The sequence below is a fragment of the Aricia agestis genome, chromosome 12 (genome assembly GCF_905147365.1).
Source record: "Aricia agestis chromosome 12, ilAriAges1.1, whole genome shotgun sequence".
In the NCBI taxonomy this organism is placed as follows: Eukaryota; Metazoa; Arthropoda; class Insecta; order Lepidoptera; family Lycaenidae; genus Aricia; species Aricia agestis.
Window position 1 is genome coordinate 15,747,612 of NC_056417.1, and position 23,693 is coordinate 15,771,304.

A 23,693-nucleotide genomic window follows, 5' to 3' on the forward strand; every position below is an offset into this window, starting at 1 on the left:
AATCTTAATTTGACCCACTCTCCGGTCTTCGATTAGGATGAAAATTTGCTCAGAGTTCTGATGACAATACATGACTAGCTAAGAAACGTCATTACAAATACAATATCGTCTCCCAATAATGCGGACAGGCTGTTAGAAATGTACCCCCATGATATGGGTATCAAATGAAAGGGTTTGCTGTCAGGAATTCGAAAAAAATTGTCACGTGACTTAAATCCAACATGGCGAACATCCAACATGGCGGATTGGCTTAGTGCGTCCTAAAAACGTGTTTTTTATTTTTATTTTTTTACAGTGATGTTTATCTTACTTCTTACCAAAGATATACCTGATAGGATAATAAAGTGGTTGATTTGTTAGCATCAACTAAGCTCTAAAAGTACTAGACCCACTTTATTTTAAATTTTCACATCCACTGTTTTATAGATCAGAGGGCAGGACACGTTGCTCATCGCGAGAAAATGTACGGTACCCCGGGGTAATCCACAAACTACTCGGTCTATTGGTCTTATAGCTGTTCTCAGAGGCATTTAAAAATATATTTTTAAAAAGTGTTTGACAGAAAAGTTCATGTCAAAATCATCATGAGATTAAACTTAAGAATAATAGATTTAAATGTCTCTGATCAAAGAGAATGTCATATACTACGTAACATCTCTGATTATAAATAAACCACGAAAGAAGGCACAAAGCTATCAGTTTTCATCAAACCCCTCTATTTCTTCAATTCTATTTCCAGGGTAAATCGTCAGACTGGTGACGTTCTTCTCACAGATGAAGGGTTTCCTGTCGCCGCAGGTGAGTTTTCTCAGCAGGGCAGATTTTTTTTGATGGCACCGCAGGCGCTCACTATGTCAAAAGGGTCGCGCTCAGCCCACCCAGTGGATGTGATGTCGTCTCCTGAAAAGTGATGAACATTCCATGTTTCATTCAAGGCTATCGCTGTTGAATAAAGCAAGTAGAGCATGATGGTGAATTATAGCTAGTAGCATAGGGCACTCTTCATCACTCGTGGAAACTCAGTGGATGACAGCTTGGTTCTCGACTTTGGAGGTCTTCCATTCCCATACAGAAACAGCTGAAATGCCTTCGTCAAGTATGGCCAAAACTATATGAGGATGAAAAGTATCACTGGTTGACAGTACGTTGGATAGGCACATTAAAGGCAATACTCCCTTCTAATCACTCACCGTGCAATGTGTGCCATTTGTCACTTATGCGCGTTCCCTCCCAGTTCATGTAACCGATTATTGTTTCGTCCTCGGTGGCCATGTCGGCGAGCAGCTGGGCTTCGCTGGCGTCAGACGGGATGGCCAGGTAGCCGCCCTCAGCGGTGCACACCGTCACCGCGGTGTTCCAGTCCTCGTGCTCGCGGTGCAGCTTGTAGCAGCTGCCGGTGGACTTGTCTAACGTATATGCTGAAAAGTTTTATGCATTAATTCTAGGATTACAAATATTTTGGAACAAAATTCATCATAATCGAAAACTACTATAATATGTATTTTGAGGAAATTTACAAATATTTTGTTGACCACGCGGTGGGCACAATCATTCATGCCGTCGTGTTGATCGGTCATAATTCATAATTCATTTATTTGCTCAGAATATGGTACAAGACGGTGTTACAATTTTTCTGTTTGGAATGTAGCATATTCTACTATTTGCATAGTAGAATATGCTTAAGTCATTTTGTTAGACTAGGCTAACTATGACTATACCATACGTGCCTGGTCTTTTCCTGTTACCTGGGTCCGTTGTTCCACACTCAGTTACGGTCAGGTGAACGAACCTTTTGGAGCACATGAAGGGATAGCCTTCGTCACATCTTACGCTGGCAAGCAGCCCTTTGTTATCGATGATGACGCAGCGGTCCTCGTGTGAGTAACTTAGACCATCCCGTCGCCACATGTGCTGGGATATACCCATGTAAGGAATACCTACAAAGATTTTGATATTTATTACCGGATATCAATTAATTAACAATAATTAATGTTATGATGATTCAGAACTTCTTGGTTCCCAATTCTCTAGAGTCTAGATTTTCCACGGTTTAGTAGGATACGGGGGTTTATAGCACACAACATACGGGACAATTTCAAAGGAATTCTATGCAAAGCTCCTAGGCCTTGTAATTCCAGCTGTACTCACCATCGACGGTGTAGAACTCTCCAAGTCCGTAGGTGGAATGGGCGCCGGTGTACATTTCGTTCACATTGAATCCTGACTGCACTTCCTTCAGGTACGAAGCGTTTTGACGGCTCATGGGGGTAATAAGCCGTGCCCCTGAATTTGATGGTATCTTATACAGGTTATGTCGTTATTAATGATTAATTCTTCATCATTATCAGCTATAGCATATTATAATTCATAACAGGTTAGATAATTTTATTAGTAGTTATTAGTTTTTGCCATTCTTTTTTAATAATTAGTAAACACGACAACATTGCAGACCTGAATAACGTGGGAGAGCCATGCTTCGTCACGAATGGGCTGGCTCGACCGGAGAAATACCACGTTCTCACAGAAAAACGGCATGAAACAGCGCTTGCGCTGTGTTTCGCCGAGTGAGTGACTTTACCGGAGGCCGGAGGAAACAGCGCTTGCGCTGTGTTTCGCCGAGTGAGTGAGTTTACCGGAGGCCCAATCCCCTACCCTATTCCCTTCCCTACCCTCCCCTATTCCCTTCCCTTCCCTACCCTACCCTATTACCCTATTCCCTCTTAAAAGGCCGGCAACGCACCTGCAGCTCTTCTGATGCTGGGAGTGTCCATGGGCGACGGAAGTTGCTTTCCATCAGGTGACCCGTTTGCTCGTTTGCCCCCTTATTTCATTACTAAGACTAAGAGGCTTTCGAATGAGAAAAAGGACCCCAAAACGATTATAATATATGAGTGAAAATGATTATGGGCGACCTCATCGGTTACAGCGGAGTTTGCTAAGATGAAGTTAATTTTGTTGTTTGTTATTATAAGCTGCGCTGGTAAGTAGGTAATTTATTTTAAATTCACGTATAATACGTGTAATATTTTAGCCGATATTTTTGTACAGTCACTTTGGGTAGGTAACTTTGAATTGCGGTTTAACTTTGAACAATACATAATACATTATTGTGCTGTTCAAAATTACCCAAAATGAGCGTAATTTAAATAATAATATAATATACTTTCATGAGGAACATTACGAACGTTTAGTTCCGTCAGCGGAACTCGAACCCATAGCTTCATCAGTAAGCAGATTTTGCTAACCGCCGAGGAAGTGAGGTTTTATAAGTTTGACGTGTGTATGTTTGTCAGTGACCCATACTTATCACGCAAATGGGTGGACCTATTTGGGTAAAGTTCTTTTTGTTCAAAAGCTGACACGTTTAAGATTGTTCTTAGCAATATTTTGAGGCTTAATGGGGAAAAATTTGGGGCTTATATTTTTCGCGTTACGTAAAATGCATGAAAATATGAATTATTTGATCGGTTGAATATTATCTTCCATTCTGATTACTGATGCTTATAAAATTTTGAATTGGTTAATTTTTATTTTCTTAACTATATTTTATTTCCAGTGGATGTTTTTTTCTATAAATTCAAGAATTAGATGACGCCCGCAACTCCGTTGCGCCAAAATTCGTTTATCGCGTGGGAACCGTACATTTTTCGGTATAAACATTATCCTATGTCCATTCCCGGGACTCAAAATATTCCCATACCAAATTTCAGCAAAATCGATTCAGCGGTTTGGGCATGAACAGACAGACAGCGCTGTTTCACACCGGTTTACTGTGAGAACGTGGTATTTCTCCGGTCGAGCCGGCCCATTCGTGCCGAAGCATGGCTCTCCCGCGTGTAAATATTTTAGTTATCATTAGTGTACGGAACATCATGTTGCAGAATTCGACTCGCACCGGCACATCAGTCACCACATGATCTAGTCATCTATATAGTCAAGTTCACAGACATCAAGCCACATCGTATCTTCCTCTGATAAACTGTTTTGTTTATAACTAATAATCTACCGATAGTAATATAAGGGCATAATATTTTAGTTCTGGATGTCCTAACCAAAAGTCACATATTTTGAAATTAGCAAGTACTTAAATAAATATGAAAAAAGCTCTAAATTGTTAATAATATGTAAGGTTTAAAGTCAAACTACCATTACACCATTGAACTTTATTAAAATAAGGGAACTAATTTTTTGAGCAGTTATTTAAATATTTGAGATATGATCAGTTGAAAAAAATATTGAGCAGTTATTTAATTTTATGGCGAATGATTAATTATTGCGACTGTTAAACATAGACAGTAATAAAAAATAATTGAGCAGTCCAATAACTGAATGAGCGGCAAAAATGATGGAATGAGCGGTTCGATAAATGAATGAGCGGTAAATATTTTAATTCAGGGGGGCTCCCATTCAACAAACGTAATTTTTTTGGCCTTTTTTGCTCGTAATCAATAATGGCAATAGGTAGGCACTTGAAATTTTCACAAAGGCCTAAAATATATGTGTACTTACTTTAATAATTAATAATAATATTTAAATAAAATAAAAATTTAAGGGGGGCTCCCATACAAAAAACACATTTTTTGGCCAATTTTTGCCCTATAACGGCACGGAACCCTTCGTGCGCGAGTCCGACTCGCACTTGCCCAATTTTTTATATTAGTTTCCAGTTGCACGTGCCATTTATAATTTTAACTTACCAAAACTGCAATTTACAAATGCCCCTTTATGATGCCTGAATTAAATAAATAAATTAAAAAGATTAAAATTAAATAATTTAAATCAGTGCTTTAAAATAATATGTAAAAATTCGTTGATTTTGATTTTATTAATATTATGTCAATCGTTTTCGTAGTGCCTGTTGATGTTCTTTCATTTATTCATGTGGATTTCGGCTGTGGAGCGACAGACTATCAACCTTTTTCTCACAGATGAAGGGATTCTTCCAGTTGCAATTAAGTTTTGTCAGCAGAGCAGATTTTTTTTGGATAGCCCCACAGTAGTTAATGCTGGCGCCCGGCTCGTCCCATCGGTTGTATGTGATGAGTTCACCTAAAAGTTATGAAATTCTACGTTTTATCTGGTCTAATGCAAGTTTTTCTTCAATTTAAGAACATGAATGATCGTCACAAACTTGATCCATTCGTCGGGTAGGCATGTAAAAAGTCAGACTGCGCCTAATCTCTCACCGAATACATTGGTTTTTCTGTCTTGGATTACAAAATGAAGCAATTGGGTGCTATTAAATAAGATGCAGTTGGGCACCACGAAGAGAGTTTTAATCGTTGAAACCTGACCAACAGGCAGGGGTACTGCTCGTTGGATAGGTTTCAAACGGAATTGGCATTAAAGGTCAGTGTAGGCTCTCAATCACTCACCGTGCACTGTATACCATTCAGACTCATCCATGTTCGCTTCTTTCCATTTCAAATATCCGATATAAGTTTCATCATCGGTGGCTATGTTGGCCAATAGCTGGGCTTCGCTGGCATCAGACGGGATGGCCAGGTAGCCGCCCTCAGCGGTGCACACCATCACTGCGGTGTTCCAGTCCTCGTGCTTGCGGTGCAGCTTGTAGCAGCTGCCGGTGGATTTGTCTAATGTATATGCTGAAACGGTCAAAGTTTTGTTAATTCTACTATTTTAAATGTACCTAAAGTTCTTTTGGAAAATTACGCACTGATTATGATGAAGTATCAAAGCCAACGTGCTTGCTACGCATTTTTTGCACAAATTTTGGTCAGGCAAAATTATAGTTGATTACGGAAAAAATGAGGTAGGTAATACGTGGGAGAGCCATGCTTCAGCACGAATGGGCCGGCTTGACCGGATAAATACCACGTTCTCACAGAAAACCGGCGTGAAGCAGCGCTTGCGCTGTGTTTCGCCGAGTGAGTGAGTTTACCGGAGGCCCAATCCCCAAACCCCTACCCTATTCCTTTCCCTACCCTCAACTATTCCCTTCGTTTCCCTTCCCTACTCTCCCCTATTACCCTATTCCCTCTTAAAAGGCCGGCAACGCACTTGCAGCTCTTCTGATGCTGCGAGTGTCCATGGGCGACGGAAGTTGCTTTCCATCAGGTGACCCGTTTGCTCGTTTACCCCCCTATTTCATAAAAAAAAAAACTTTAAATGGTATTGACTATGTTCCTATCCATAAAGAGGTCTTACTTCTTGAAAGTTGTGGCAAATCATGCACAAAGGATGAAATAGGTCTAATTTAGACGTTCCGTCTACTACATGCTTTGTGTATTTCTATTACCTGGATCAGTGGTCCCACACTCAGTGGTCTTTAGATGAACGAACTTCTTGGAGCAGATGAAGGGATAATCATCGTCACAGCTGACGCTGGCCAGTTGGCCGTTACTGTCGAAGGTGACGCAGCGTGCCTCGCGGGAGTATTTCAATCCATCGCGCCGCCACATGTGCTGACCCGAGAATGGTTTGCCTGTAATGATTTTGACACTGACTTACCTAATGTCCTAATACCAACAAATTGTGGTGATGCAGGATTTATTATGTCTGTATTTTCCAGATTTGTACAAAGCCATTCGTACCCACCACTGAAAGTCCTTAATTCAGATTTACGAAAAAATTTATCAGAAGAAGGTAGAAGTATGAATTAAAAAAAAAATTGTCTTACCAAGGACAGGGCAAATGTTTGCTTCCTAAGGGTGAATTTTCGAATTGAATTTTGATTTCGGAACTATTATAAGGTTGCTGAGTAAGGTAAAGAAATTAATCAATTTATCTATAACCAGCAGTACTTACCGTCGATGGTGAAGTAATTCCCACGGCCGAAGGTGGCATGGACGCCGGTGTACAAATCACTGACGTTGTATGTGGACATCACATCCTTATACATCGTCACGTATTCTTTGTTTATTGGCGTGCCAAGCTTGGACCCTAGAATTTAATGGTAATGTCTGGTACAGGAAGAGTTGTTCCCAGAGAGTTGACGCTTTTACTCGCACACGAATCCTGTTTTCACAGTTCGACACAAAAACCGTGACCGTAATATTTTCTTGCCGGAGAGAAAGACATATTAAGTATCTCTTTCCCTTCTCCTAGTTTCGAGACTTGACTTTAAATAATAAATTAAGGGCCCTTTTCACCACTTCCTGATAAGTGTCGAATAGGCTATCTGACACTTATTTGATAAATAGAGTATGAAGTATCTGTCAGATAAGTTTTGGATAGCCTATCCCATACATATCAGGAAGTGGTAAACATACCCTTAGGGCCTGTTCACCACTTCCTGATAAGTATAGACTATAGGCTATCCACCACTTAACTTGACAGTTAAAGTATGGAGAATCTGTCAAAAAAAGTTGTGAATAGCCTATTCGCCACTTTATCAGAAAATGGTGAAACAAGCCCTTAGTGTTGTTACTTGTTAGTTGCAGCCATTGTAGATATGAATTTTATGCCACTGGCTTACTGAATCAGTGATAAAGATGAGCATAACCGTAGGCAACGATATTAAGTGTACCTTCGTATTCGCATGTCCGGCGCGCGAGGTGCCAAGGCAGGGGTTCGCGGTGGAACTTCAGCCAGCTGCTGAACTCCGGTACGAAGTTGTAGTCGCTGCGAAAGAAGTACTTCTGGCCCGCTAAAATCGTTGATGATTAATTAATGTAACCATCTGCATCAGAGGATGTTCAAAATCCTGGGAAAAAACTAGGCCACACAAGTTTCAACTCCAAAAAAAATATATCCACAGCCGAACATATAACCTCCTCGTTTTTTGGAAGTCGGTTAAAAACTAATAATTGACATAGCTCGACCAAATGCCGTAGGCCCATCATCTATGAAAATATCTGAAAATATGTAAGAGCCAGGGACATCCAGACTTTCGTCATTCATAAAAATAAATAAAATAAAATAAAAATTGTTTTATTTCTGAATAAATTTGAACCAAACGTTCTCAGAAAGTCTACATGGTGCCTACCACCGGTTCGGGAACTAACCCTGGCGAGAAGAATCGGCATAAAAAACTCGCACGGGTTTCTTACGCCGAAAAAAAAGCTGAAAATGTTCTGTTTATGATCAATTATTATAAAGATAAAGAATTAAGCTCAATAGCTGCTGGTTGTTCTTACCTCAAAATTGGTCATAAACAGAAAAGCACGTTTTAGAAAATTGTGCAAATCGAGCTGTCACTGGCTCTTGGGTTATTAGTAATTTATACAGGATGTAACAAAACTAAGTGATAATACTTTAGGGTGTGTACGTGTTTTTTATAGAGTTCACTGTGAAAGTAGCAGTGCTGAAAGACCAATTTTTTTATGCCCCAGCGTCAGTAGTTTCCTCAGACAAAAGTGAAAAAAAATTGGTCATGGTTTTGTCCACACTGTGCCTTTTTCTGTTCGTCAAGGACATGCGTTATAGCGCAGTCAACAGCGAACGTGAGGCATGCTTGCGACGCATCCAAAACTTCAAAAATGACAATATTGGCGTTGCGTTCCTTGACGCATTCAATTATTGAATACTCCAATATGAAAGTTGATGACGAAAATTGAAGATGAAAGTGCACAGTGTGGACATAGCTTTTCAGCGCTGCTACTTTTACAGTGAACTCTCTACGAGGAACACGTACACACTACACACCCTAAAGTATAGTCACTTAGTTTTGTTACACCTTGTATAAGATAGACCTTGAGCTATATGAATAGTTGAATACCTACCAGCACAGCTGAAGACAGCAATCACCACTAACAAGAAAAACTTCATCTTGACAAACTGAGCGACTGGTGAGACCGCCCAAAATCGTTGAACTTATATAACTTTGTTTTAGGGTTTCATTTCTAATACGAAATCCGAAGTTCCCATATGGTACTTGTTAAAAGTAATTAAGCTTATTTAAGGAATATGAGCTACTGCCTAAATATTTTTCATTAGCGATTTTTGAGATAGGAAATTTTAATTCTCCATTACTTACAGTGCTCCCAAAGTGATAATGCGCATAGTTTCGTCATTGTTCGGCAACGATCGTTTTTCCCGAGCGTCGGAAGACGTCGCTGCATAAACTTTAACTTTAAGAAAAACAGCGCTTTGCAGCGACGTAGAGGCGCCTGACGTTGCTTGGACGTTACTATGGTAACGCCGCGATGCACTCATTGACTGACCGGCGACAGCGGACAGCCACCGGCTATATGATATTTACTTACTTCTATTTCCTTTGAACAAGGTGCAAAATGCAAGTGCATTGTTTGGGGCTCTTACGTTTCATAGATTCGGGTGTTTCCGTGATTACGACAATTAGCGAAGATTTGCATGCATGGGCGTACCCAGGTTCTGTGCCAGGGGGGGCAAAATACCCAAGTTCTGGGCCAGGGGTCAAATAACTCAGGTTCTGGGCCAGGGGGGGGGGGGGGGGGCAAATTAGATTTTTTATAAGCTAGATGTTTATTAGAAGACTAAAAATTTATAATTTTTAGTTGCAAAAATATTGTATTGCAAACAAATGGCAAAAATTCGTTTTCTTAATTTTTGATTTTTATAGATAAAAGTACTAGATAATATACTAATTAGTAGGGACGTCAACATGATCCAGGGGAGGGGGGGCGGCTGCCCCCCCCCCCTGCCCCCGCCCCCCCTCGGTACGCCCATGTTTGCATGCGCATTATTAATTTTGTACAATTATTTTAACGACGGTTTTATCTTTTCAAAATATTATTATGTCAGAATTTGTGTACGGAACTCGTAACTATAGAATTCGCATCACATTACAAAGTTCACGGAGGTCAATTCACATCTTTCTCTGATAAACTGTTTTTATTTTATTGACTTGGCCGATAGCAGAGTAGACAGAATGATAGGAGTTATGTCTATTGTGCCGATAGTGTAAAATCGGTCGTAGTTTAGAAAAAAATATATATGCACTTATTTGCTGATAGATATTTTAAAACCATTTTTTAGAAATAATTTAGCGGGATGATGGAAATTCCATTTTAAATTACATTTAAAAGAATAGCCGGATTCAATGAAACCGGTCACCGTCACCGAAATCGGCGTGGGGGTATTATTATTATCAGTGTGTACCTTCATTGTTGGGCTGGCATGCAATGTATGGCAAAAGCCTTTTATTTAAATAAAGATATTATTAAAAAAAAAACCTTCATTGTTCACGCTGATTACACTGCAGCTCTTCTGATGCTGCGAGTGTCCATGGGCGACGGAAGTTGCTTTCCATCAGGTGACCCGTTTGCGCGTTCGCCCCCTTATGTCATAAAAAAATAGGTACATCACTCGACTTTCTATCGGCTGAAAGTCTATCGGGGCTTAAACACGATTAAACCAAAAAAAGTAATATTTTTTCGTGTTATCCTGTTGGGAACTAATAATAAATTGCTCGGGGCAACGGAACTCCTTTTCACCGTGAACCGAGATCACGGAAAAAGGAGTTTCGTTGGTTTTCTTACTTACCTAATTACTTTTTTTTACTAACCGAATTGTATAGTCTGTCAAGAAAGTGGAGACATTAAAAAGTGGCAACATCGTAGTGTCATCCCTTTCAAATCAATCCAAGAAAAAAGGGATGACACTACGATGTTGCCACTTTTTAATTTCTTCACTTTCTTGACAGAGTATAATCAATGTTGACGCTTTGAAATAAAAGATGATTATCGGTAAGCCGTAGATTTTTAAAAGCTTTTTGTTTATTTCTACAGCAAATGTTATTTTACGTTTTGCTATTAAATATTAAAATATTTAAATACTTAGCCATTTCACAAAGGACATTGGGACCTTTACTATGGACAAAATACCCCGGCAAACACTAATGATTCATACCTTATTTTAATGCCCAAGACTTCTATAACATGTACTGGTAAAGCGCATTATTAAGGGGTATGGGAATATGAAGCATTTGAAATTCAAAAACTGATTCAATTTATCGGTTTTATATCAAAGTAAAATAAATATCATTACGGAAAGCTCTTTGTTTCTTATAATAATAACAAAGAATTATTACATTTACTGTATTCACTATCTTTTTGTATAAAATCATGACAAATATCTCAATAACGTACGTACATAGGTATTAAAGAAAAAAATGTGTCGTTCTCCTCACCGCATTCCACGCCTAATATAATATTATGATGGTCTTAGTTACTGTGTATAATTATCTTAATTACTTACTAATATTTTGAGTATGAAAACGTGCAAAATCTGAAACATATTTTTGTCTTTTTCTCTACATTCCCATTACTTTATTTAAAAAAAAAAAAACTACAAAGTTATAACTTATGTAAGGTTATCTAAAAATTCAACATAAGTTACATTCGTGTTTGCTGAATTTCGTAAAGCGGGTCACAAAGGTCCCAACTCCCAATGTCATATTTTGTAGAAACTACAAATTCTGCAAAACTGTGTCCATCATTGAATCCTTGGTTGAAAACAGATTGATATTGATGCTGGCGATAAATCTCTCCTGGATACCTCCCTGAGATTGTCCGCCAACGCGAGGCCAGTCCATCCAGAGTCCCCGGCGAGAGCGGTCGACGCCATTGCGCGGCAAAACTTCGCACGCCATTGCGATTCGAAATTCAAACGCGCTGACAGTTATACTTTTTTATTGATATTCAAATAATTGGCCCAACGCATCATTATTTTTTTCTCATTAAAAATAGTTTGTTTTTTCTTCTCTATAATGTTGTGCTTTTAATTTTAATTTGACAGTACTTTAATAGTGGAAGTGTTCGGACGTTTCGGAGTTGTTCGGAGCCTGAAATTAAATTTTGAGAATTTTCTACAGAACTTGCTCCAGTTTTAGATATAATGTGAAGGTAAGTCCTGCTTATTAAAAAAAACGATTTTAAACATTAAATTTATTATTACTTTTGACAACAATAAGTATAACAAAGTTAAGATGGAAATGATTTTAATATTACTTTTCGTGGGGATTTTTTAAAATAATATTTTCCTCAGTTTTTTTGGAAAACGACTCAGGGATATTTATTTTTTTAAGAACTACACCAGTGAATTTGAAAATAACGTGACGCTAATATTATTTTATTTATCTACCCTCTTACTAATAAAAATATTTACACAGCGAAAATATATTATAATTATTATAATTCCATTCGCTTAGTAATTTAATAAGCCGTCGTGGTCGTAGAGAATTCGTGAATTTGCCAATACAAAAATAAAAAACTGCTACTTTTACAGTAGACGCAACTCTTCTGAGTGTCCGAGAGCGACGGTAGTTGCTTTCCATCAGGTCCCTGATTTTAAGCTCGTTTGCCGTTGTATACAAAAAAAATCTAGAGACACGTCATAATATTGTAACACACCCTTAACTATTATGACATTATTTTTAACACCCTGTACTAACATTTAAATACCTATATAGTATCAATTTTTTTCTATAATATTATGGAGAAAAATCTATGATTTTCCTTTAATGGGTAAAATTACATGGGTAAGTACTAAGTACCTAATAATAAGTAAATAGCGAGAATTCAATCTGAACTGAAGTAGGTACTTTACTCTTTTAACTGGGCTTTCATAAAATAAGGCATTTGTTTAATGGTCCATTGGACTTTTATTATAATTAAGGGACAATCAAATAAGACATCTAGGATCCATAAAGCTACCGCATACTGTTGTTACTGTTGCATAAAATATATTATTTAATTTCGCTTAATTTGAAATATATTATTAACTCCGCTGCACCAAAATTAGTTTATCGCGCGGAAACCGTACATTTTTAGGGTTCCGTAGCCAAATGACAAAAACGGAACCCTTATAGATTCATTTAATTTTATTTTTTTTTAATTTATTGTTTTAAGCAGGGGTTTTTTCCCAACGGAAAAGATCACCCCCATGATACAAAAATTACATTTCAAACAATACAAAATCAACACAAAGAGAAAAAAAAAAGTAAAGATACAAAAACAAGACATCGTCATTTCATTTTGCAATGTACAATGCAATGCAATGTACATGAAAGTATCCTACGTCTTTTCCCGGGACTCACAGTATCTCAATACCAAATTAAAGCAAAATCGGTGCAGCGGTTTGCGCGTGAGGAGGTAACAGACAGACAGAAAGTAATGTCAGGCATAATATCATCTTCTTTGGAACTAAAAATCGTATTGGAATAACTTAGCGAGTTTCGGTAGTGAAGTCCGATATGTAAAAGATGACGCATCACAAGCGCCACACAGCGACGCGTTATATCAAATCCATTTTTATACAACCTACGAATAATAAAAACTAAGGATGAGTAACTACAACATGTGACCCGAATATGCATGTATTCGGTACACAATTTTGTGTACCGAATATGCATGTATTCGGTACACAATTTTGTGTAAATATAGAAGTGACTATTAACAGAGTAGACAGAATGATAGAGTATGCCGACTTAGAACTGATGTTGAAATTTTTAAATTTGACGTATTATGACGAAAATCGTCGCTAGGGTTGTTAACTTGTTACCTACGAATTTAAAACTATGACATATTCGATGGACGTGTTCCTCTTTGGTCGTATTGTTGTTTGTGTTTTGGCACATGTGATTAAAATTGTCAGAATCCAATTTTGAAATCTTTATTTTAAATATTTAAAAATAAATTGTATCAGCCAGGCACATTGCGTTCATAATCCTAGTGAAACCCGACGAATTTGACAGATATTGAAACCTGTCCGTCTCTTTGCAGTCGAACTACTTACTGGTCGTTATGTCTATTGTGCTATTAATGTCAACGGCTTTATTTCGTAAAGAGTGTTAGTGTTTCGATGCTATTTCCATATTATTTTAGTGTGCGAAAAGGAACAAAATTCAAAACGATTGAAGTATGGGAGTTACGTTTCCTTAATTATTTTTTTTATGATATAAGGGGGCAAACGAGCAAATGGGTCACCTGATGGAAAGCAACTTCCGTCGCCCATGGACACTCGCAGCTTCAGAAGAGCTGTAGGTGCGTTGCCGGCCTTTTAAGAGGGAATAGGGTAGGAAAGGAAAGGGAAGGGAATAGGGGAGGGTAGGGAAAGGAATAGGGTAGGAGATTGGATTTAGTTTGTATTATTCGTAGACATAAACATACATTTTTAAGAATAAGAATAAGAATGGAAGAATTTTTCACATCTAACTTCGTTTTCGAAATTATCACTCAGATCTCTTGCTTCAAAAATGAGCTAGCAACTCTATCTCCCAGATCCCAATGGTAGACACCAGGCAGTATGTCGATAAAGATGAAATTAAAGAGACGAAGGTGTGATGACCATAATTATTTCCATCTCAAAATAACCGACGTCTCGGCAATGGGACCCTTGTCCTAAATCTTGACATTTATTGAGGCTCAATAATACTACCACAGTATAAACATCATGCAGTAATCCAGGCCAGGGATGTGCCAAAACTTATTACTCATCAAGATACGGTCCAGCCCATATCTTTATAAAATTCGCTTAACAGATACAAGTTTTACTGCCGCGCTCAGAGATTTAATGCCGAGTAAAAGTAAATTTAATGAAGAGTTTGAAAGCTAAGTATCCAGGTCGTTGTGCCAAAATCTTCATTTAATTACAGTTAAGTAATTAATATATTAACGGCTCTGAGTGCTGCGGTTAGAGTGAGTTTCCTAAAGGGAATAAGCAGTACCGAGTACCGATGTGCCAAAACTTATTAGTTTTGGTACGATACTTTAATATTTTTTTAAAGCAAATCACGCCTTTTGGCGTCACAAAATTAATATTTTGTGACGCCAAAAGGCAACATCGTTGCAAATATTATTCTTACGGCCGAATAAAGCGGTCTAGTGTGATGATAGTGTACTGCATATAATTTATATTGTGATACTGGTGTCTTCTGGGCATATCCGTCATTTTCATTTCAAAATCTTATTAGTAAACGTCTTCAACGTAAAAATAATAATGTCCCTTTTGTATTTAAGAAAATGCATTACCGCTATCAAATTAAATTGTTTATTTAAATAAATATTACTTGATATTACAATAAGTATTGACTATCTTATAAACTAATGCATAGTAAATTTGAAATGCGAAAGTCTGTCTGTCTGTTTGTTACCTCTTCAAACATATAGTATAAAAGCTAGGTAGCGTGATGTACGCTCCCTAGCTTTTATACTATTGTATAATATTATTGTATGCTTAATAAAGTTTTTAGATGTCTTTTCAAACTTCAGCTGTATATTTGAAGAAGGATAATATCCTTTTTTATGGTCTTTCGTGGGGCTCAACGCATCTATAAATTAAATTTCATCAAAATCAGTTCTGCGTATTATAAACAGTCCTTAAATAATATGGAGATTATTCATAATTTACTATTTCACAATCAAATGATGTCAAAATGAAGATTGATTTATTTAGGAGACTGTACAAAGTCCGAATTCTAACCAATTGGATAACAATGAAGACAGTAACTATATAGACGGTGTGAGTACGAGTTTCTTATGCCGGTTCTTCGTTCGTCCGTTCTAAAAATATTTGTAAAAAAAAAAACGAATAAAAATAGTTTGAGATTGACTTTATTAGCTGGTTTGCTTTACTGGCATGAAATATAAGGCATCCATTACACGCTCATGCAAGCGACAGTCAATTCCGTCAATCATGAATAATTATGTTTGACTGATGGTGAGTGGTGACTGATGGACCGACGAATGGTATTAGACGGTCACTCAATCCTCTTCAGTTTTATGTCAGTCAAAGTCAAAATTTTCAAAGGTATACGTTTCTAATTTTTTTCCTATTTTGTCAGATATGACAACACTCACTCAAAATTCTTGACTGATTCTTGCATGAAGCAAAAATCAAGATATCCAGATTTTCATCAATCAACTTCATGCAACCATCTGTCACGCTCTTACACGGTAGGTTATCCATCAGTTACAGCAATGACTGTAATAAAACTGACAGCAAAACCTACCGTGCAATGGATGCCTAATGGAAGAGGATGAAATTATGAGAGTTTTCATCAAGACGGTTGTGAGTTTTAACAGAACTTTATTAAAAAGCTAATAAAAGCTGCTACTGCTAATAATAATTATTAGCCCTAGAACAATTTTTTTAAATTACTATCAAGCAAATTTTTTGTGAGTAGCTTCATTTTTACCGACTTCCAAAAAGGAGGAGGTTATACGTTCGGCTATATGTATCTTTTTTTTTGTATGTTCAACGATAACTCAGCCGTTTGTGATCCGATTTTCAAAATTATTTTTGTGTTGTATAGGGTTTAACTCGAATTTAGTACCATGATCACAAAAGTGGTGATCTGATGATGGGATCCTGGAGGAATCGAGGGGACTCCTTGAAATTTGTATGGAAACATGTTATAGTGATTTCAATTTTTTCTGAAGCATTCGAGGTAAATGCTACCAAAAAGTTAGATTTCGCACCAGGTTATACCCTGGATCCGAAGGTACTCAACAGATCTTTTGAATCCTTATAGATGGGTGAATTTCCCAAACGGCTTTTTTTTTGTCTTCGCTGAAATTACTATTAAAAAAAGGGAATATTTCTGTAAATTATTTGTTTTACTATTCAATGGGTAGCTATAGGATTATGGCAAAAATATAATATGCCTAGGACTATTACAAAGGTAGAAATAAAATAAAAAAACTTAAAGATCTATTTTTATCAAATCGGTGCTGTCCCTGTACTTTTTTACAAACAAAAACGCTTACATACTAGAAAATATGAATAATTTAAGGGTATAACTTATATTATTTCGTAGAACATTAGTTAATCTATTATTATATACCATATTTTATTATATAATTAACGATTGTAGTTACTTAGAGGCACAAATGTACTTGTCCTGAGAATCTTCCTCATATCGCTGGATAAAAGAAATTTGAGCATTACTTTTCATCGACGAGTCGGACAGTCTCACCACCCCAATTTTAATTTACTCCTTAGTGTGTGCTTCCACGCAGTCAAGACAGATTTGCATCAAACCGCTGCATATTCGTGCCAACAATATAAGTATGCCACTAAAATGCTCTCGGGCAATTATTTTATAATATCGGTGATTGAATGTTTTTAATGTAATTAATAGTTTTAAAATTGTTGTTTGGTTCTAATGAATGTATTAAGTGATTAAGCTTCATTATCTGTAACCAAATTTATCTTAGATATAATACATTTTTTATAATTTCCTTAAAAGTGCGTTTTTTCTCACGTCGCTGCTCTCATATTGGTGTAATCGTGGTCATTTTAACTACCGATATGATAATTTACACCGAAATTATAAGAAAAAACGAATCGGTGTCTTAAATCTAATCTCGGTGCTTGGAATCATGACCAACGCACAGTTTTGTCACATCGGTGGATTGCTTTATCATATCGGTTGATAATTTTACCATATCGGTGAATTGTTTTATCATATCGGTTGATCTAGTGGCATTTCGTTAAGTAGGTATATAAAGAAATTACAAATGCGCATGATAGTAAAAACGAATGGATGTAAGGATGTATGGTTTTAAAGTTTTTACTTTATTTTTCTTTTCACATCTAGTTCATTTTAATAAAGACAACGATGATAAATTTTATTATTTTTTTATTCTTTATCCCTACATCAAATAACTGGATTTCCCAAACTACTTTTTTGCTCGGCAATGTTGAAAACTATCTTATTTTTCAATATATCGTTTTCATTTTTGATTTTAAAAGTAAAACATAACGCTTATAATTTGGGCCTATCTTTATTTTTTTTAAATATTATTATTTTCCAAGAAAATAAACATAAATAGGCGATTTCCAATTTTGGTGGCTTGTCCCCGAACTATTTTACTCAATATCTAGACCGATTAACAGAAAACTTGATACTGGATTAGATTTTTATTTTTATGTTATAGTCATTTTATATAGTTGACTCTTCATAATATTATATAAATTTTACTGTGCTAACTTCTGTAGTTGAGTTTTTATGACACAGTTTAGGTCTGTCGCGGCGAATTTTTTAAATTTTGGTGGGATTTACAAAACGTTGTTTCTAAAAAATACCATTGATCACTTAAGCATAAAAAATACGCCATTTGCTTCATTCAGCCACACGCTAACCCGTTTAGGAGGTGGCTGTGGGCTGGGTCGTACCAGTTTCCAGCCAGAAATTAAAGAAAACCGTTTTATCACAAAACCCCCGATTTTATGCAATTTTGGTGTACTTAAATTATCCTACTTGTGGCAATAATGTCATGTTGTTATTTTGAATATCGGTAGAAATTTGGTTTGTTTATACTTAAGTTAATGTAATGTAACTTTAGTGCACATAGTTTCTTTTAATGATTATTTTTCTCGCAAATTCCAATTTTGGTGGTTAGGGTGTGTAAAACATTATTTTTACAAAATACCATTGATTCTTGAAGCATAAAAAAACGCCATTCACTTCATTCTGTCATAAGCTAACTTGTCTAGGTGGTGGTTGTTGTACCAGTTACCCGTAAACACCTAATCTCCAATTTTGGTGGAAACAAAAATGTCCACAAAAATTGTATAAAAATGCAAGTTGTTGAAATCCACTCAAATATTGAAAAACATTTTAAAAATATTTTAATTTTATTTTAAGTACTCTATTCTTGATCAAAATAAATACATAAATATAATATTATAAAGATAATATTATCATATCGCTGGAATAGTATGTCATTTCGGTGGTTAAGCTTATCATATCGGTGCACATAAATAAAAATCGGTGCCGGTTTATCATATCGGTGGAAACCAGAATTCAAACTGAATTTTCTCCTTAGTCTTAAACGATACGTTATTGATATTAAATTTGGGAACATTTTGTATCGTAAAGAATACATACCACCTGAAAAGTATAAATAAAAAAGTTCACCGATGTGATAAAAAAATGGTCATTTGTTGAAATTCACCCAGATACAGGTTCGGGGATTTCGGCGTTGTTTAAAACCACAGAAACGGATATAGTCCATGTTCTGTGTTTAAAACACTGAAAGCATAAGCCAACACATAAATTTATTTGATCATCATCATCATCAAAATCATAAATATGCCATGGGTCATCACATTAAGAACCCAATTATTGATGCTTTTCGTGATATTTTGCATCGAGGCAGATGTTTTTGATGATTATTTCGCTGTTTTGTGGATTGATTTTCAAAATTCTTGTGTTGTTGTATAATATCTTGTAATCTTGATTTTGTATAATAATTGCGAAAGTGGTGAGCTGATGATGGGATCTATGAGCAATCGAGGGAAATCCTTGAAATTTATCAAAAGACTCATAGTGGTTAAAATGTTTGTTTCTAGTAACTTAAACTTATTATGTTACGAATAAGAGAAAGTTCATTCGAAGGTGTCTCTTGGTCCAAAGGCACTGAACAGAACTCCTGAACCTTTAAAGATAAAAGTTTGGAAATTGCAGCATCGCTTAGATAACTGCAAGCATTTACCACAATTTTGCTTACAGTAACATAATGTGAATAGTTAACATTGGTAGTGGCTTTTTTCAGAATTGGTCTAAATCTCAACTATTACTGTACATACTACTGTCTTCATTACTTTGAAGTCGGTACCAGTCCCACAAGCTTCAGATATTTTGACATTGACTGAACTCACGATAAAATTAGCTGGTACCGACTTCAAATAATTATTGTTTTACCTTGGAAGTCGGTTTTAATTTTTGTTAAAAATAATAATGATAAGACAAACAACATTTTTATCTGTGAAAAATCTTGAAAGTGGTAGCTAACAGAGATAGAAAAGATTTCATACTTTAAATTAATGGTCATAAAATATGGATTGTTCTGGTTTGTAGGACAATGTTACTTTTAAATTATGTAACTACGAGCTTTTGCCCGCGGCTTCGCTCGCGTTGAGAAGTATTATTATATACAAACTTTCATTCCCTATTTTAACCCCTCGGGGATAGAATTGATCAAATTCCTTTCTTAGCGGATGCCTACGTCATAACATCTACCTGCATGCCAAATTTCAGCCCGATAGGTGCAGTGGTTTAGGCTGTGCGTTGATAGATCACCATGTCAGTCAGTCACCTTTGAGTTTTATATATACAGATTAACCTACCAATATACAAAAAATCAGCTGGTTAGGATTCCGTTTTAGGGTTCTGTAATCAACAAAACTTGGTTGACCACTTGGTCCACAGTAAGTAGCAAAAATACAAGAAAAGTAGCAAAAATATTATGTTACACTAGGTGACGCCCGAAGCTCCGTTGCACTAAAACTCGTTTAGCGCGGGAACCGTACATTTTTCCGGAATAAAAAGTATCCTATTGTCATTTACCGGGACTCAAACTATCTCCACTCCCAGCGAGCCCTGCCGGGCAAGCACGGCCACCAGTAGAAATGCGAAAGTATGGACAAACTGTGGACATAAACTTAAGGTGAAGTTCCGATCTTTACCGCGGCTAATAATTGAATTTTTGTCGGTCGCTATTAAGCGACCGACAATAATTCAATTAAAAAGCCACATTTTGACAGACTATAATATATGTCATAAAGTAGGATATTATTTGAATTTTTAGGACTATAGTCTGTCATAAAGTGGCATTTTAATTGAATTTTTCGGAACGAAAAGATCGGAACTTCACCTTAAGTTTATCTCCACAGTTTGTCTATACTTTCGCATTTCTACTGGTGGCCATGCTAGCCCGACTGGTATATCCCACACTACATTTTGTGGTACACTTTACGGAAAAACTATTACGCCTTTGTGCTTTAACATAGTAATTTTTATTTATATGTAGATGTGTTATCATCAGTCGGTCAAGGTGTGACGACGAGAGCTCTCACAAAGCTCGGCTTTTAGCTATGTTATATATTTGTATGGATGATAGAATTGAATTAGTTTTGAGCACAATTATGGTTATAATTGACTAATAGACAGAACCTGAGTAAACAGTCGCAGATGTCCAGGTTATATTATTCCTCGCACGATTCCACTCAAACCTAGATAGTCTAGATTTAGTCTAGGTATCTTGTGTTTGAATACTAGAAGTTTACGTGTGCAACTTCCACAATCTACATTTATGAGAATTGGATATGATAATAATATTATTGGCTATGAATAAATTGTTATGAAATGGATAGTTTAAAATGGGATTTATGTGACTTTATTATAGACATTGGACTTTATCTATACATCTACATATACATCTATACATATAAATAAAATTGGAGTGTCTGTTTGTAATATTGAAATAATCGTTTTTTACTACATGCATATTATGAATATTTAGACGGTACATACACCAAAATAACAATTTTTAGAATTTTTGTCTGTCTGTATGTCTGTCTGTTTGTTCCCGCTAATCTCCGAAATGGCTGGACCGATTTAAACGGGACTTTTATTGGCAGATAGCTGATGTAACAAGGAGTCACTTAGGCTACTTTTTAACCGACTTCCAAAAAGGAGGAGGATATTTTTTTCTTTTTTTATGTTTTACCTATGTATTTTACTCCGCCGTTTGTGGATCGATTTTCAAAATTATTCTGTTGTTGCATAAGATATGGTCCAAATTAGATACCATGTTCATAAAAGTGGTGATCTGATGATGTAATCCATGAGAAATCGAGGGGACTCCTTGAAATTTATATGGAAACAATAGCGTGATTTGAATTTTTTCAGAAGGACTTCAAGCATACACTACCAAAAAATAGGAATTTGCACTGAAGTATACCCTGGTTCCGAAGGTGCTGTTTAAAACTATTGAATACTTATAGACTGATATAATATGTTCGGGAATTTCGGTGTTGTTTCAACAACTAAAAGCATATTACCTAATATGATGTATCAATTATATTATTCATCATCATCATCACTATAATTATGACATGCATCGTCACATTATGACCTTATTAACGGTATTTCTCATAGTCTTTTACTTCAAAACGCGTGCTTTTATTATTATTCCTCCGTTTGTTGACTGATTTTTAAAATTCTTTTGTTAAATAATTTAAAAAATTGAATTCAGGTTATACCCCATACAGCAACGATTATTGTTGCTGTATGGGCTATAACCTGAATTTGGTACCATGCTTACGAAAGTGGTGATCTGATTGGAACTCCTGAGTCCAGGATCTTTTTTGGGACACACATAGATACCTCAACTATGTCTTTGATCAATCTTCATATTTTTTTAGTCGGTACCAACTACCAGCTAAGTTCAACGGCAGCGTAAGTTCTATGTGCAATTTACTGCATTAATACAATAACCAATTTTCTGAAATCTATAATAAGCATAGCAAGTTCACCTACAAGGAAAGAAATAATATTCTATAGCGAACGTTTTTTTGTAGATCTAGAAAAGGGGAATATTTCCTTCCTATATTATTTTGTTATGTCACATCGCATAGGGCTTAGGCAGCGTTTTCGTCAAAAGATGGCTTAATTTTTTCTAACACCTCTGACAAATGTTAATATTTTTTACTAAAATGCACATTAGAAATTTGACAAATTATATGCCTGAACCTCCCTAGGAATCATCATGTCGACTTTTTTTATGAAATAAGGGAGCAAACGAGCAAACCGGTCACCTGATGGAAAGCAACTTCCGTCGCCCATGGACACTCGCAGCATCAGAAGAGTTGCAGGTGCGTTGCCGGCCTTTTAAGAGGGAATAGGGTAATAGGGGAGGGTAGGGATGGGAAGGGAAGGGAATAGGGGAGGATAGGGAAGGGAATTGGGCCTCCGGTAAACTCACTCACTCGGCGTTTTCTGTGAGAACGTGGTATTTCTCCGGTCGAGCCGGCCCATTCGTGCCGAAGCATGGCTCTCCCACGTTTAAAAGTGAAATTGTGAAAAGTGCATAAAAATCCATGAATTGATTGTATGGAAGCTTTCTTCAAATATTTACGTTACTTTCTTTATAATGAAGTTTTAGTGGCAATAGAAAACGTAGTCTATGAAAATGCCAACTATCTAGCTAGCGCGGTTCTTGAGATACAGGCTTGAGACGGACATACAGACAGGCTGCTGCTGTCTTTGTAATAGAGTAGAAAATTTTCTGTCTTTGGTATCTAACTTATCACATTTTGTCGACGCGGACGAAGTCGCGGGTAACAGCTAGTCTATACATATAAATAAAATTGGAGTGTCTGTTTGTAATATTGAAAGAACCGTTTTTTACTACATGCATATGAATGTACATACGGGACATATACCAAAATAGCACTTTTTACAATTTTTGTCTGTCTGTATGTCTGTCTGTTTGTTCCGGCTAATCTCTGAAACGGCTGGGGCAATTTTAACGGGACTTTTTTTGGCAGATAGCGGATATAATAAAGAGTAACTTAGGCTACCTTTTAACCGACTTTACCGGATAGATAGAATAAGTGACCCATTTCTTAAAAAAAAAACAAAAGCACAATTATTGAACTGCACTGAGAGTCATTCACGATCAATACAAATCTAATACTTAATACCTCTCAGTTTGAATGCAAAATATCCGTCTTTATTTATATTAATACTTTTTATAGATGTAACTAAACAAAGTGTTATTATATTAATAATTTAGGTCCTAAAGTAAATACACCCTAAAGTTTAGGGTGTAACATAATTATAGGGTTTACTGTGAAAGTAGCAGCACTGAAAAAGTAACTTTTGACTTCTATGTTTCTATGAAAAGTGTCAAGAATTTGCCCATACAATAATTATTATTTGAAATGTGACCAGTGCTGCTACTAACTCTATATGGACTGTTAGGTATTTATATCATCCCAAAAAAAATAAGGTATTGAGT

At 36.3% G+C, this 23,693-nt stretch overlaps 2 protein-coding genes across 5 annotated transcripts in view; one reads left to right on the plus strand and one right to left on the minus strand.

Moving 5' to 3' along the window:
- Positions 1 to 695: 695 nt before the first annotated feature.
- Positions 696 to 8,738, minus strand: LOC121732376 (secretory phospholipase A2 receptor-like). 3 transcript variants are annotated; one of them, XM_042122238.1, is made up of 6 exons: positions 8,685 to 8,738; positions 7,490 to 7,609; positions 2,149 to 2,283; positions 1,746 to 1,937; positions 1,191 to 1,418; positions 696 to 900 (listed from the first exon to the last, which is right to left on the minus strand). In XM_042122238.1, the coding sequence occupies exons 1-6, from the start codon at positions 8,728 to 8,730 to the stop codon at positions 809 to 811; spliced, it is 813 nt and encodes a 270-aa protein (XP_041978172.1). In that variant the 5' UTR covers positions 8,731 to 8,738; the 3' UTR covers positions 696 to 808. The 3 variants fall into 3 exon arrangements, with proteins under 3 accessions (XP_041978172.1, XP_041978173.1, XP_041978171.1); XM_042122239.1 differs by lacking the exons at positions 1,746 to 1,937; positions 2,149 to 2,283 and adding exons at positions 6,260 to 6,445; positions 6,769 to 6,903; XM_042122237.1 differs by lacking the exons at positions 696 to 900; positions 1,191 to 1,418; positions 1,746 to 1,937; positions 2,149 to 2,283 and adding exons at positions 4,793 to 5,049; positions 5,376 to 5,606; positions 6,260 to 6,445; positions 6,769 to 6,903.
- Positions 8,739 to 11,490: 2,752 nt separating this feature from the next.
- The window catches only part of LOC121732374 (allatostatin-A receptor), a 157,022-nt gene continuing 144,819 nt past the window's right edge, over positions 11,491 to 23,693 (plus strand). For both annotated transcript variants that reach the window (XM_042122235.1, XM_042122236.1), the window contains exon 1: positions 11,491 to 11,786. The gene's annotated coding sequence lies outside the window, so the exon portion shown is untranslated. The remainder of the gene's footprint in view (positions 11,787 to 23,693) is intronic.

Coding starts and splice junctions, on each gene's coding strand:
- LOC121732376 (XM_042122237.1), bottom strand. CDS start 8,730: ATGAAGTTTTTCTTGTTAGTGGTGATTGCTGTCTTCAGCTGTGCTG. Junction 7,610..8,684: donor TGCTGTCTTCAGCTGTGCTG/GTAGGTATTCAA, acceptor CAACGATTTTAG/CGGGCCAGAAGTACTTCTTT. Junction 5,050..5,375: donor TGAATGGTATACAGTGCACG/GTGAGTGATTGA, acceptor CATAACTTTTAG/GTGAACTCATCACATACAAC.